General features: G+C 44.4%; 2 protein-coding genes across 3 annotated transcripts in view; one reads left to right on the forward strand and one right to left on the reverse strand.

Moving 5' to 3' along the window:
• ABR (ABR activator of RhoGEF and GTPase) overlaps positions 1 to 16277 on the reverse strand; it is a 187612-nt gene that overhangs the window by 152733 nt on the left and 18602 nt on the right. The gene's annotated exons all lie outside the window — the stretch shown is intronic.
• Positions 3069 to 4446, forward strand: LOC121472571 (NHP2-like protein 1). The gene has a single exon (XM_041723792.1). The coding sequence runs from the start codon at positions 3104 to 3106 to the stop codon at positions 3488 to 3490; it is 387 nt and encodes a 128-aa protein (XP_041579726.1). The 5' UTR covers positions 3069 to 3103; the 3' UTR covers positions 3491 to 4446.

Consider the following 16277-nt stretch of genomic DNA (forward strand, 5'->3'; position numbering starts at 1 on the left):
AGTTTGTAGGCCTGCCGGCCAAGGCAGAAACAGATAATTACTTTACAAAAGCAGAACCACCAGCACAAGAGTGGCTCTTCTCTGGGCTGGGTTAGCCCATCTTCTCATCCCTGGTGCAGGGGGAGGGAGGGGACACCTGCTAATACCCCTGGGCACTGCTGCTGAGAGTTTCCGTCCCCTACATGCAGCAGCATCACCCAAAGCCACTCACATCAGCCATAGCTTCATGGGGCCAGTTTCTGGGCCACTGCTGGTCCGGATGCAGTTTAATGGTCAGGATGTGGGTTCCAGAGAACCTTAATTCAATCTTTCTAGGCTTCAATTTCTTTCATTGTAAAATGAGGATAATGATGGTATCTGAGACAGCTGAAATGGGATAACAGATGTAAGACACCCGGCTGGGTGCCTGCTCCGTCTACATACTCAGCACCATTAGCTATCACTGTTACGCTGCTTGAGCTTTGCATGCACATGCACACACGCACTACACACACTACACCCACTGCTCTCCAGAGGGCCAAAACAAGGCAAAAAAGTGAAACAGCCCCCCACCCCCACCCAACTTACAGAAACCTAGTGAAGAGATACTGTGAGATGTGCTGAGGTTTCCAAGCCAAACCACACCCTATGTTCTTTGTAGATGTCTCATCTTTATTGCAGAGTTAACTCATTAGCATTTTGTAAAGAGTCAAAGTAGCCCTATTCCCTCTTTAGAAGTGTGCGTACCCTCCATACTTCGCTATTCAACAGCTGCTAGAGCAAGAAGATCCATCTAGAAAAATATAATCCCTTCGCCTTAAAGTCAGGGCTGTCAGATTTGAGAGAGCCAGGAGCTTCTAGATTGGTAAAGATCCTTTAAAGACTTCCAAAACAGTGGAAGCTGAAAAATTCAGTTCAGTATAGAATTTCTTGACAAACAGAATTTTCGCCAGGACACCAAGTAGAGCACCTTCCTTGGGCAAAAGGGAAGTTGGTCTGAAGTATCTAAGTGTGTTCAAAGTAAATAAGATATATGTGTAATTTTATGTTAAAATTGTAAACTTTGCAGGGCGCCTGGGTGGCCCAGTCGGTTAGTTAAGTGCTGCCTTCTGCTCAGGTCATGATCCCGGGGATCCTGGGATCAAGAGCCACATCGGTTCCCTGCTCAGCAGGGGAGTCTCCTTCTCCCTCTCCCTCTACCCTTGCTCATATGCTCTCTCTCCTGCTCACTTTTTCTCAAATAAATAAAGTCTTTTCAAAAAATTGCAAACCTTGGGCATCCCAGGTGGCTCAGTGGTTTAGTGCCCCCTGCAGCCCAGGGCATGATCCTGGAGACCAGTCCCATGTCGGGCTCCCTGCATGGAGCCTGCTTCTCCCTCTGCTTGTGTCTGCCTCTCTCTGCATCTCTCTGTGTCTCTCGTGGATAAATAAATAAAATCTTTTTTAAAAAAATTGTAAACCTTGTATTATCCAGAGTAAACACTAGATCAGAATGTTGGACTAAGAAAAAAAAATTCTTAGAAATCAGTATACACCAATATATATACACACATACACACACAAACACACACAAATGATGAGGCCATATTTAAGGGCATTTCCTCTGTGGACAAAGAGCCCAACTTCCCAACCCTCTTCTGAAGGACCTCCTGCTATGATATGCCCATTAGAGTGTATAACACCCTTTTCATGCCTCACATATTAGCCCTTGGTAAATGTTGCATGAAATTTGATGAGCCTGCTAGGAAAGGGAAGATGATTCATAATCATCTATTCCTAATCCACAGACCCTTGATGAAAGCCTGCTAGGTTTAGGGTTTGAAACACTGGGGCTGGAAACAGTTGGTTTGAAGACAAATGGCCCTCTTACTTAAAGGAGGAGGCTCCAGGCGCCTACAGAATGGTAAATTCAGCTCTTCCTTGACCCCTACTAGTTCCTCCATTAGTCTATGTGCATAGCGGATCCTGGGGAGGCCCCCCTTGCGTGGGGCTTCTGACCCCAGCGGGGCTTCTTGGACAGCTGGGGGGCGGGGCCTCAGGGCAGGATGGGGGCGGGACCGCAGGCTCTTAGTCACAGGACAGGGCCCTTCAGCGTTTAAATGTGAAATGGAGCACCAGGGTAAACCTCGCAGGCTGCTCCCATGATTAATCCAATATCAAATCACAAGTCGCGGGTCGGCCGGCTGCTCGACCACCCCCCTCTTCGGTGGGGGAGGCGGCCTCGGTTTCTGAGGTTTACGAAGTTGTTGCGATGCAAATGTACTCAGGACCTGGGGACTCTTTTTCTCTGACTCGCGCAGGAAGGCAGATGCCCAAACCCTTCGGGATCTGCCTACCCCTCAGCACCCTGCGGGGTGAAGGGAGGCCCAAGCTCGCCCTGCTGCGGTGGGAAGGGACCTGCCAGGGGATGTGGCATTTGTGTGGGTCCCACCGAGCTGCAGCCAAACAGCCCCAAGCGGCGGACAAGTCAGGAGGCTGGCTGAAGCAGGAGGAGCTAGCTCCAATCTTTTATTCAAGCTTTAAAACAAACAAATAGATCAAAGAGTTTCCGTTTCCTGGCCTTGGTGTCAGATCCACTGGGGAAGTCCCTGGAGTAGAGGGGGAATGAGTGAGAAAGCACAGGCGCATCTGTCCTAGGCTCCCGGCCAACCTACTTCCTCTTGGCTTCTCCTCCAGCTCATCCTGGCAGGAGCCACTGTCAGGGGCTCTGGGATTCCCCCTCGGGCGCTTGGGAGAACCGTTAGAGTCCCTAGCACCTGAAAACCTTTCTTGGAAGCACTTGTACGATGTCTTTTCACAGGGCATAAACCGTCTAGCAAAATGGAAGCTCTGAAATCCAGATAAGAGTCACCTCAAATTATTAGGCAAGGGCTTGCTCATTCAGGTCTCCAAAAGGACAACTGCTAAAGGAGAATGCAGCTGAGTGGGAGACCCCAGTGTCCCTCAGACTCCTTCAGACCTTTCTGGGTTTGTAAGAAATACACCACTGAGCAAGGTTCATTCGTTAATTATTTTCAAGACTAGTGCCTCCCTCTCCTGAAAAAGAGGTACTGGCTCTTTTCAAAATAAGAACCATGAGTTCGGTCCTTGCGGTACCGGGCAGGAGACCACCGCGGCAGGCGCGATGACTGAGGCTGATGTAAATCCGAAGGCCTACCCCCTTGCAGATGCCCACCTCACCAAGAAACTACTGGACCTTGTTCAGCAGTCATGTAACTACAAGCAGCTTCGGAAAGGAGCCAACGAAGCCACCAAAACCCTCAACAGAGGCATCTCTGAGTTCATCGTGATGGCTGCAGACGCTGAGCCCCTGGAAATCATCCTGCACCTTCCGCTGCTGTGTGAAGATAAGAACGTGCCCTACGTGTTTGTGCGCTCCAAGCAGGCCCTCGGGCGGGCCTGTGGGGTGTCCAGGCCTGTCATTGCCTGTTCTGTCACCATCAAAGAAGGCTCGCAGCTGAAGCAGCAGATCCAGTCGATTCAGCAGTCCATTGAAAGGCTCTTAGTGTAAACCACTGGCCTCTGTCCCACTCCTCACTGAGTCCAGTCCTCCCCCTGGGGTTGTGTATCATATCGTCTGTTCGCATATAGTTTCTCCAGCTACCTTCTCTTGTTATATTCTAGTACTAAATCCGGGTTTTGCATTTTTGTATTATTTTTGTTTTACAGGTTGTTCTCCATATATTAATCCCCCACCCCACCTCTGTCTCCCATTCTACTCTCTCTCTACCATCCTATCCTCCCTTTTGAAAAATGAACTAATGCCGAGAACAGGCAGAAACAGAGTGGTGACACCATTCAGATGCAGGGAAGAGCCTCATTAGAGATCTGGTTCGAGCTCACTTCCCGCTGCATGTAGGACATGGTGGATGTAAACACCATTCACTTTGTATCCTTTGTGCCTGGAGTACAGAATCATTCCATATGTGTTTGGTCTCTAGGGGATTATGGATCATTAGGGGAGAAAGCATGTATTCTTTGAGGTTGTTAGATGTGTGTCCAAGTGTCATTTGCCAATATGCTCCTGCTGTTTGCTTTGGTAATGTGATGTTCCCCTTTCCCCCAAATCCCAACCATGCCCCTGAGGGTGGCAGGGCAGCAGCATACCAAAGAGATGTGCTGCAAAATTCCAGAGGCTACCTGGGTGAGTTAGACATGGGGAAGCTGATGTAAGGAGTTGAGAAGTGGCTAGGAAAAAAAAGAGGGTCCACTGACGCTGGAATGAAGTCTGAGCAAGTCACAGAGCCCTGACTGGAAGCTACAGCAGAGACACTGGAATCAAGGAAACATCCTCTCTGGTGAATGGAGTTGTCTTCAGTGGACACTTGGTACCAGCTCTGAGAGCCCTTATGCCTGTTTCCTGCCAGAATGTGGGTCAGATGTATGTATTCTTTATCACATCAGAAGGACAGTGCTAGTGTGTCATTCTTGTGAGCATCCTAATAAAGAAATATATTCATATTCCAATTTAAAAAAAAAAAAAAAAAAAAAAAAGAACCATGAGTTCAAACTAATCAGCTGTAAGCCCCTTGGCACATTATCCAACTTTCTTAGGCCTCTGTTTTGTCAAACGGAAAATAATTTTTTTTCAGAAAATAAATTAATAATACTAATCTCTTTTGGTTGTGAGAACAAATGAGACAATGCACAAATTAGATATGATATTTGTATGTATGCCATAAAAGGACTGGAAAGATATATTGTCTACAACAAGCTGTTAACTGAGGGTTCTTTCAAGAGAGAGGAGTGAAAGTGGTGGGGATAGATGCCTAGAACTGATATGTTTTCTTCCAAAGACTTCCCTACTGTTTTCATCTTGTATATTAAGAATATTCTTATGCATAATACAGGGACTGCTTCATGGTAGATACTCATGTTAATTTTTATTATTTTTATTTTAAGATTTTTATTTATTTATTCATGAGAGACACAGAGAGAGAAAGAGGCAGAGACATAGGCAGAGGGAGAAGCAGGCTCCATGCAGGGAGCCCGATGCGGGACTCAATCCCAGAACTCCAGGATCACACCCTGGGCAATGGCAGGCGCTAAACCACTGAGCCACCCAGTGATCCCCCTCATGTTAAATTTTTAAACTGAGATCTCGGGATGCCTGGATGGCTCAGTGGTTGAGCATCTGCCTTTGACTCAGGGCTTGATCCCAGGGTCCTGGCATCCAGTCCTGCATCAGGCTCCCTGTGAGGAGCCTGCATCTCCCTCTGCCTATGTATGTCTCTGCCTCTTTCTCTTTGTCTCTCATGAATAAATAAATAAAATCTTTTAATAAATAAATAAATAAAGTAAAACTGAGATATCAATTCTAACTTAATTTTCCTTTGAGGCTTCTGGTTCAAGGTGGAAGACTGAGCACATGGAGCTTTTTTGTATGTTTTGCACTATTATAATAAACTTGTTATATGCCTCCCCCTCTTAACCCAAATCTCTTGACATGATCTAAATCATGTATTAACACAAAACCTGTAACAACGTACTCCGACACAGGGTACTCTCGACCATGAATTCTAAGTAATCCCAGTTAGAAGGAATTGGGAGTATCAGGTGGAAAGAAGAAACCACAGGCCACAACACACCCAGGAAAGCACTGCTGCCAGAACAGTGGGTAAGATGGGGTGCAGGGAAGAAGTAGATCCTGGAGCAGGAAAGCATCAGGAGCAGCTATGTGGGAGACTAGTAGTAGAGAGGAAGTAGGAGGAGCGCCCAGGCAGTTTAGCTCCCAATCCCCCTCTTGTCCCAACCTCCCTTCCCCAAGACCCAGAGCCCAGCAGGCTCTGGCTTCAGCTGTCTTTCTCACATTCCATTTCTGGTTCATAGAAATGTATATCTTATTTTTGAGAACAGCTATATGTTAAAAAAAAAAAAAAAAAGTTTTGTGATACCTGGGTGGCTCAGCGGTTGAGGTCTGCCTTTGGCTCAGGGCATGATTGCGGGGTCCCTGAATCGAGTCCCACATCGGGCTTTCTGCATGGAGCCTGCTTCTCCCTCTGCCTATGTCTCTGCCTCTGTGTCTCTCATGAATAAATAAATAAAATCTTTTTTAAAAATAATAAATAAGTTTTATCTATGGTTTTTAGAGCAGAGGGATAAGCTTAAAGCATGAATTCACAACATGAACTTGATTTGCAGTTTGAAATTACTGATTTTCAAAAAAAAAGTCCAAATATTGGTTTGAGAGAAAAACCGCAACAAATTACTAACCTTAAAAAAAAAAAAAAAAAAAAAAAGCTGCTTAGGACACCCTAGTGGCTCAGCCAGTTAAGCATCTAACTCCGCTCAGGTCATAATCTCAGGGTCCTGGGATCGAGCCCCACCTTAGTCTTAGTCTCTGCTCAGCGCAGAGTCTGCTTGAGATTCTTTCCCCCTCCTCTTCCTTCCCCCTCTGCTCCTTCCCACCCCATCACTCTTTTATACATACATACATACATACATACATACATACATAAATAGGTACCTAGGTGGCTCAGTCGGTTGAGTGTCTGCCTTCAGCTCAGGTTGTGATCCTGGTATGGAGCCCCGCATCAGGCTCCCTGCTCAGTGGTGAGCCTGCTTCCCCCTCTGCCCCTTCCCCTGCTCAAGCTCTCTCTCTCTCTCAAATAAATAAATAAAATCTTTTAAAAAATAAATCAATAAGTAAATGAAAATGCGCAAAGAATATCACAAAGAAGAGAAAATAGGAATTGCCAAAGAATAAAAGATACTGTACCTTATTAGTAACTGGGGCCATATGTACATTGAGATGCCATTTCTGTCCATGAGATTGGCACAAACGAAAAATAGTAACAAATGTTGGTGCTTTACCCTCAAAAAGTGTGATGAAGAGTCTAAGCTGGAACAGCATTTTTGGAGGACAACTTGACAATATCGATGAACATTTAAAATGCACATAGTTTTCAACTTTTTGAGTCCATGTCTAGATCTTCTCTAGAGAAACATTCACACATATGCACACATGGGTCATGTACATGGTTTTAATTTTTGTGTTGCTTAGAATTGCAGAAACTGGGACACTCTACCAGGAATTAAATTTGTCCCCTTTGCCTTTTCTATAGAAAAGAGAAGTGCCTCTTGCCATCACCACCACCACCTCCTGCAGAAAATGCTCTTGGAGTCACAAATCTTATAGCCTTATAATTCCTTAGGCATTCTGTCTTAAATCAACCACTTTGGAACTGCCTGACATCAGAGGCAGCCTCCCTGCTCTAGTTTAGGAAAGATGGTATAAGAAGATCCACTGAGTTTGGAGGGTTTAAAAAGAGTTTTCCAGTTCCCCCAGATGGGTTGTCCAGGGAAAAGAAATAGTGGCAGATGCTAGAACTTGTCCTCTTGGCTTCCTGGGCAAATGAACACATGGTAAGCCATTCTGTCTATAGCCTAAAGGAATGGGTATCAGGAGCAGGTGCCGTTGGCTGAGCTTAAGACCAAGGAATTAACGTTTTCCTGTCTCAAGGATGACAGCAGGCTGTGCTGGGTCTTGATTGGTGCGTTCCCATACCACTTTCGTGTTCCAGGGTCACCTGTTGGCCTGTGCAGTGAGAAATCCTTATTACTAGGAGACTCAAATTTTCTGCCAATTTGGGCGTAGCAGCACTGACCACTGCTCCCTCTGGCTCTAAGGGAAAGCTTCAAGAGGGAACTGCTGGGATTTTTGCTGGTAGGCATGTGGGCACTGGAGCTGAAGAAACAAAAAAATATCGAAGGATGCGTCCTCAAGATTGTGAAGAGGGACTACCACTCCTGTTACATTGGTTAATCTGCAAAGATGTGGTTGTTACTGTTCGGGTATTTGAACACAGTGGTTACTGACGGTTTTACAAAAACCTTTGTGTCTTGGGAGACAGTTAAAGATGGCAAGCCCTTAGCATGGGTCTCTATTGTATTCACATTCGAGCAGTGAAAACCTGTTTGCTAGCCTGTTCCCACAGTGAAACTGAAGGGTCTTGAAGCATAGGTTTGAACCCTTTCCCCAGACACGTTTGCACAATTCAGGTATAAATGAAGTTGATTTAATAGTGGCTGCATCCCTTTCTCCTAGAAAGAAGAAATTTATATGATAGCCCAGAATTTATCTCACATGGTCACAAAATCAGATACACAATGCTTTACTCTCTGCAACCTGCTTTGAAATGGATGATGTTTTGGTTTTTTAAAAAGATTTATTTTTAGAGAGGTGGGGAGGTGCAGAGGGAGAGGGAGAGAGAAAGAATCTCATGGAGGCTCCACCCTGAGCACAGAGCCTAACTTGGGGCTTGATCTCACAACCCTAAGATCATGACCTGAGCCGAAACCAAGAGTCAGACACTTAACCAATTAAGCCACCCAGGTGCCCTGTGGATGATGTTTTATTGTCCAAATCCTCCTCTTTTAACCCTCTAATACTTGGTAATTTAGATACTCTATGAACATTGAGAAATATAGTAAAGGTATTTGTCGACCTTTTTTTTTTTTTTTTAAGATTTTATTTATTTATTCATGAGAGACACAGAAGAGAGGCAGAGACATAGGCAGAGGGAGAAGCAGGCTCCCTGCAGGAAGCCTGATGAAGGATTTGCTTCTAGGACCCCAGGATCATGACCTGAGCCAAAGGCAGAGACACTCAACTACTGAACCACCCAGGTGCCCCTGTTGACCTTTTTTTATTGATCAGCTTGGAGGTTATAAACAGTCCATGTTATCTAATGACTTTTTAAAATCTGAAAAAATAAATAAATAAATAAATAAATAAATAAATAAATAAAATATAAAATCTGAAAAAAAGGGACACCTGGGTGGCTCAGCAGTTGGGCACCTGCCTTCGGCTCAGGTCGTGATCCTGGGATCCCAGATCGAGTCCCGCATCGGGCTCTCTATGGGGAGACTGCTTCTCCCTCTGCCTGTGTCTCTACCTCTCTTTCTCTCTGTGTCTCTCATGAATAAATAAATAAATCTTTTAAAAAATAAATAAATAAGGGCATCCCGGGCAGCTCAGTGGTTTAAGCGCCACCTTTAGCCCAGGGCTTGATCCTGGAGACCCAGGATTGAGTCCCACGTCAGGCTCCCTGCATGGAGCCTGCTTCTCCCTCTGCCTGTGTCTCTGCCTCTCTCTCTGTGTCTCTCATGAATGAATAAATAAAATATTTTTTAAAAATAAAAATAAAAATAAATAAATAAAATCTAAAAAAAGTTCCATCTATTTAAGTCCAGCAGGTTTGCTTAACTGTTTACACACCAGCAAATTTATAAATTGCAGTGAAGTGGTTATCTTAACTCCTCATTAATCTCTGCTCCCAAAGAAAATATCCACACAAGTATTTCATGCTGCCCACCTCTAAGCTAGTGGAGGCTGATCTCCTTGAGACAAAGAGAAAGGAGAGGCAGAAAGTAATGAAATTCAGAGAGGTATAAGCTTAGCCTGTGTTGGGACTCTGGGGCTATCACTTGTAATGTGGGTGGGAAGATATTACCCCACCCCACTGCCTACCTTCCCCAAAGTTCAGCAGGAGGAATGAATGTGGGTGAACATTCCAACTTGGAACCCAACACCTTCCAACACCATGATGGTAATCTAGGGGCAGCAAGAGGGTGACCTACATGATTCAAACCACAATCAGCCAAGTGTTCTGAAACAGCAGATCACAATGGACTTCTCTGTATCACCATCTAAGTGTCACTCAGCTTGCTGACGCTATGTTTGCTCTCAGGCCAAAGGTCACCCTGGGCTGCTTCCTCCCTCTGACTGCTTGCTGGCTCCTAACACAAATGGATTACTTTATCAACTGTCTGGCAACTCCTTATCTACTCACACATAAACTCAAAAGGCTTCTCTCCCCACATTTTTTTTAGGAGCACCTAAAGTTCTTAAGTTACCTGGGGACATTTTTTTATGGCTTCCTTTAAAAAAAAAAAAAAAGATTTTGTTTATTTGAGAGAGAGAGAGAGCACAAGCAGGGAGAATGGCAGAGGGAAAAGAAGCAGGCTCCCCACTGATCAGTGAGCCCCATGCAGGGCTCAATTCCAGGACCCTGGGATCATGACCTGAGCCAAAGACAGATGTTTAACCGACTGAGCCACAAAGTTACTCCTTTATGGCTTCCTTTTTTTTTTTTTTTTTTTTTTTTTTTTAAATTTATGATAGTCACAGAGAGAGAGAGAGGCAGAGACATAGGCAGAGGGAGAAGCAGGCTCCATGCACCAGGAGCCTGATGTGGGATTTGATCCCGGGTCTCCAGGATCGCGCCCTGGGCCAAAGGCAGGCGCCAAACCACTGCGCCACCCAGGGATCCTTATGGCTTCCTTTTAATGTCAATCTTTGGGGCTATCTGGGCAGAAAGGGCCTTACTAGACATGCTCTAGCAATTCCACTTTTGGGTATTTACACAAAAGAACTGAAAGCAGAGTCTCAAAAAGATATTTGTACTCCAAATTTATAGCAGCATTATTCAGAAGAGCTAAAAAGTAGAAGCAACCCAAGTGTCCTTGGCAAAATGTGGTATAGACATAGAGTGGAATATTATTCAGCCTTTAAAAAGAGGGAAATTCTGGAGTGCCTGGGTAGCTCAGTCAGTTAAGTGTCTGCCTTCAGCTCAGGTCATGATCCTAGGGTCCGGGGATCAAGCCCCACATCAGGCTCCCTGCTCTTTGAAGAGCCTGCTTCTCCCTCTCCCCTCATGCACTCTCTCTCTCTCTTTTTTTCTCTCTCTCTTTCTCAATCTCTCTCAAATAAATAAATAAAATCTTTTTAAAAATTAAAATAAAATAAGGAAATTGTGACATATGCTGCAGCATGGAAAAATTTGAGGACATTATGCTAAGTAAGGCAGTTACATATAATATATATTATATAATTCCAGTTACATGAGGTACTTACAGAGTAATTAAATTCATAGAGACAGAAAAAATGGTGGTTGCCAGAGGCTACAGTGGGGAAGTGGAGGTTGGGGCGCTATTGTTTTATGGGTAGAGTTTCAGTTTTGCAAGATAAAAAGAGTTAGGAGGATGATGGTGGTGATAGTTGTATAGTATTATAAATGTATTTAATATCACTGAACTGTACACTTGAAAATGGTTGAGATGATAAACTTTGTTATGTGTATTTCACCACAATAAAATTTTTTTGAAAAAAAAAGAGAGGATGTAATGTGCATAGCTGCACCCTGTTTTCCATATTTGATGGCAATTGTAATAAAATTTCCTTTTAAAAAAATTTCCTTTTTGATAAAACAAACTATAAAAGTGCATGTGAGGGGCACCTGGCTGGCTCAATTGGTAGAACGATCAACTCTTGATCTCGGGGGTTGTGGGTTCAAGCCCCATGCTGGGTGTAGAAATTACTTAAAAATAAAATCTCTATTTAAAAAAAAATAAAGGAGAGGCACCTGGGTGGCTCAGTGGTTGAAAGTCTGCCTTTGGCTCAGGTCGTGATCCCAGAGTCCTAGAATGGAGCCCCACGAGGGAGAAGCAGGCTCCTCGCAGGGAGCCTGACCAGGACTCGATCCTGGATTCCGGGAACATGACCTGAGCCTAAGGCAGGTGTCCAACTACTGAGGCACCCAGGCATCCCAGGAGCCCCACTTCACTTAATTCTTACATTTCAGGGACACCTGGGTGGCTCAGCGGTTGAGCATCTGCCTTCTGCCCACAGGCGTGGTCCTGAAGTCCTGGGATGGAGTCTCACCTCGGGCTTCCTATGAAGAGCCTGCTCCTCCCTCTGCCTGTGTCTCTGCCTCTCTGTGTGTGTCTCTCATGAATAAATAAATAAAATCTTAAAAAAAAAATTCTTACATTTAGGAGGTATAAGCTATTAACACATCCATTTTACAGATGAGAAAATCAAGGCACAGAGAGGTGAAATAGCTATTTTAAGTCCTCACAGCTAGTAAATGTGGCTCCAGGATCTGCCTTCTTGCATAAGCTCGCACCTGACTTCAACAAGGCTTGTAAAGTATGGTCATTGAAATGACCATAACAAGAGGCAGAATGGGACACCTGGGTGGCTCTGCAGTTTGGTGCCTGCCTTGGGCCCAGAGTGTGATCCTGGAGACCCGGGATCAAGTCCCACATCGGGCTACCTGCATGGAGCCTACTTCTCTCTCTGCCTATGTCTCTGCCTCTCTCTCTGTGTCTCTCATTTAAATAAAATCTTTAAACAAACAAACAAAAAACAAGAGGCAGAATGAAGCAAGTTCTAAATTGAGACATAAAGACAAATGCTGGGGGAGGAGCCTGAACTGGGATGACAGGTTTGGACTCAAGTGATTTTTCACCTTTTTGCCAATCAGCTAAAGTCATGTGAAATTCCCCAGCAAATCCTTGAATGGAGCCAAAAAGAATTAGTAAGAGTCAACTCACTGACCACATCAGAGATCCAGAGTTTGTTCTAATATAGATCTTTCTTTGACATATGACATTAAACAAGCTCTAGCCCAGGGACCAGGGAAGAGAGTGGTCTATTTCCACCTTTCAGTGTCCTAAAACCCTATGCTTTAGAAATGTGCTCTGGATGTGAGTCACGTAAGCCTGGGAAGTAGTCAAAAACCTTCAGATCCTGTGTTTCCTTCCCATTCTGCGATTCACCTAAAGACTGATTTGCAGGGGCGGCAAAAGCTATCTGTAAATTTGGGAGCCAGAGAACCAACTAATTAAGTCTGAATTAAGATCGCTGAGGTCATTGTCCTAGGTCATAAAACCTTCTCAGAGATTGTGTGCAAACTGCGATGAAGACACTATCTTCACCCCACAGTGATCTCTCTTCTTCAAAGATGTGACAGGCCCTATGGTTCCAAAGAAACAAACTGGAGGAAAGAAAGGAAGAAAGAAAAAAAGAAAAGAAAAGAAAAGAAAAGAAAAGAAAAGAAAAGAAAAGAAAAGAAAAGAAAAGAGAAAAGGAAAGGAAAGGAAAGGAAAGGAAAGGAAAGGAAAGGAAAGAAAAAAGGAAGGAAGGAAGGAAGGAAGAAAGAAAAGAAAAGAAAAGAAAAGAAAAGAAAAGAAAAGAAAAGAAAAGAAAAGAAAAGAAAAGAAACAAATTGGTTAAAAGCAGGTAGTGCAACAATTTCTATTTTGAAGAGATGTGAAATGCTGTTTAGGACATCTTTTCATTTCTTTATTCCCTTAATCCTAAAGATTAGCTTTTATAAAGTCCCTTCTAAAAATGTACTTTGGGGACACCTGAGTGGTTCAGTGGTTGAGCATCTGCCTTCAGCTCAGGGGGTGATCCCGGAGTCTCAGGATCGAGTCCTACATCGGGCTCCCTGCAAGAAGCCTGCTTCTCCCTCTGCCTATGTCTCTGCCTCTCTCTCTGTGTCTCATGAATAAATAAATAAAATCTTTTTAAAAAATGTACTTTGGCTTTCATCAATTTTTAAAATTTATGATACATATATTTGATTGTATTATATATACATATATCTCCTCCATGTAACAAGTTTAAATTACCTACTTTAACCCAACTTAAAGGAAGAAAAAAGGAGAGATTTAAGATTTGAATGTAAAAATTCTGCTTGTAAATCTCTTTTTTCCTCTAAGTTGGCAGCTATCTCAATGTATATATAAGCACAATGACTAAGTTGTATTTCTCTCCAAATAAGTAACTTGGGTGAGATGCTATTGCCTAAATCTAATTTTGATATCTTAAATCAATGCTTTTATGGTATATAGGAATTTGAAGCATGAAGTTAAAAATAAAAAGGTTGTTTTGGTCCCTCCCCCTGCAGTAAACCAGACAAAAAACAAAAACAAGGCAGTCACTCTTCACAAGCTAAAAGTAGCAACAAGAAAATAAGCCAGAGGAGATGTCAGCTTGAGGCTTCTTTAACTGGTAGCAAAGACTGCTGAGCATCCACCAAAGATTCCTGCCCCAGGTCCCCTCCCAGGGTAGACTGTAGCTGGGAAGTAGCTGCCAGTTAGGGGCTACCCTTGCCAGGATGCCTGAGGGCTAAAAGGGGACACAGGCCTTATCTTTGCCAATACAATGTGAGTGAAAGAAATGTCTATCATTTCTGGGCTAAGAGGAGTTAAGAAGCATGTGTGTCTTCACTCTCTTGTTTGCCTAATGCCCTCTGGAAGCTGAGAACTACCAGGACCTGGACGAGGGCCCATGCACAAGAGCACGGGAGCCTGGGTTCCAAATACATCCACTGTCATGGGATCCAGAAGAAACTTCACCTGTTAAGCCACCACCATGTTGAAGCTGGTTTGTTGCAGAGGGTAGCACTACTCTGATGGCTTATTCCAAGGTGCTGGGATTAGGGGCTGGAGGAGGGAGTAAAGATTTATTAGTGAGTGAAGACGCACACTAGGAAAGAAATATATTCTCTTCTTCTGTGGAAAACTCTTTAGCACAAGGATTGTAATCTCAGATGCCTAAAACACTAGGCCAGTGGTATGATACTAGTAGCTAATAACACCCAAGCAGCACTTATCATTTAACAGGCCGCTGTAAGCACTTACACTAACCTACTCATTTCTCACACATTTATTGGGTAAGCTATTAATATCACCCCCATTTTGCAGATGAGGAAACCGAGGCCCACAGGAGTTAAGTAATTTGCTTACAGTCATACAGCTCGTAAGAGGCAGAGGTGATGCAAGCCCGGGCAGCCCAGCTCCAGAATCTTGCTCGTTTACTGCTCCATACACACACCCCTCACAATGTAAGCAGCACACAGGGCCAGACGAAAGCTGAAGCAATGAGGGAAATCATGCCCGGTCTGAAGGAGTCAGCTGTTCAGCACTACCTGATGATTTTCACATGTACTCGAGATCTTCTCATCTTTCAATAAAAGCCAGAAATCCAGATTTTTATGTCAAGTTTCCAGATTTTGTCTCCATTTTGTTTTAACCCTCTGTGGCCCAAACAAAGCACATCAGCAGACTGCAGGTAGCACAGGGCCAGCCCCCTGCCACCCCTGCTCTTGGGGCAGCTGTACCCTAGGACTGTGTGGTCTCCTGCTTGCCCAAAGGCCCTGGGGAATTCTGAGTCTGGTGGCCAGAAGAGGAGTCAACTCCGCAAACAACAGCTCCTTTAGGCCCACTGATATGAATAATTAATTTCTGTTTTCTCACTTGCCAGTCCACAAAGGTTACCAAGAAGCCCGGCATTCAGGAAGCTATTAGGTCCCCTTCTGAGACAATGAGGACAGGCATGGAGGATCCTGGGGATACTCAGGGAGCCCCATAATGAAGTCTGGAGTAGTGGCCTATGCTCAAAGGGAGCCGGTGGATACCGGCCAGGGCCTGTGTGTGTGCTCCCTGTCTGGCTGCCTTGGTAGAGCCATCAGAGCATCGAGGCTCATTAGAAACTGACACTCTGTGGCTTTTACTGCTATCAGCGGGAGGGGGCTCTGAATTCTTCAAGACGCTTTATAATAAAACAAAAAGGCGCAATTATGCAGCCAAACTGAAGACAAGGCAGCTGCATACAAAGCAGGACTTTCTCCCTAATAGGACCAACCTCAGCTAGACATTGCTGAGGCCTTACCTTCCTCCCCAGGCTGCAGCTGTGAGGCATCCGTAATTGGATGCTCCACTGCTCCAGCTCTTGGATTATTCAAACTGCAGGATTTCCAGATGCGTTGGGTTTCAATTAAGGATATGCCCAGGCAACAAGATGAGCCACATACCATTTTTCACCCTTACTGTCAGCAAAACTGAAACTGATAACTATAATAATACAATTAACCAGCATACATTGTATACTGTGTGTCAGGCGCTTTTCTAAGTGCTTTACATATTAAGTTACTTAATCTTTACACCAACTTAATTTGGCATTGATATTGTTATTATCACCTTCAGTCTACAGCTATGGAAACTGAGGCACAAAAAAATTAACAGTGAAGTGGCAGAGCTGGGCTTTGAACCCAAGCAATGTGGTTCATTGCTATACTCATACTAGACAGTATGCTCTTGACCATCATACCAGTGGCTGTTTGCATTTTACACAGAGCTTATTGTATGCCAGGCCCTGTCCCACATATTTTCTATACTTTATTTCATTTAATCTTCACAACTCCAGTTGAGGTATAATCATCTCCATTGAACAGAAAAGAAAATAGGTTTTATAGAAGGAGGAAGTAACTTGGTTAAAGGCACAAAATAATAAGTGGCCTACAGACTAGATCCAAATCCAGGTTGCTCTGATTCAAAGCCAGGCTCTTGGGCAGCCCGGGTGGCTCAGCGTGAGGCAGCCTGGGTGGCCCAGAGGTTTAGTGCCGCCTTCAGCCCAGGGTGTGATCCTGGAGACCTAGGATCGAACCCCATGTCGGGCTCCCTGCATGGGAGCCTCCTTCTCCCTCTGCCTGTGTCTCTGCCTC

This window comes from Vulpes lagopus, chromosome 12 (genome assembly GCF_018345385.1).
Source record: "Vulpes lagopus strain Blue_001 chromosome 12, ASM1834538v1, whole genome shotgun sequence".
NCBI lineage: Eukaryota > Metazoa > Chordata > Mammalia > Carnivora > Canidae > Vulpes > Vulpes lagopus.

Coding starts and splice junctions, on each gene's coding strand:
- LOC121472571 (XM_041723792.1), top strand. CDS start 3,104: ATGACTGAGGCTGATGTAAATCCGAAGGCCTACCCCCTTGCAGATGCC.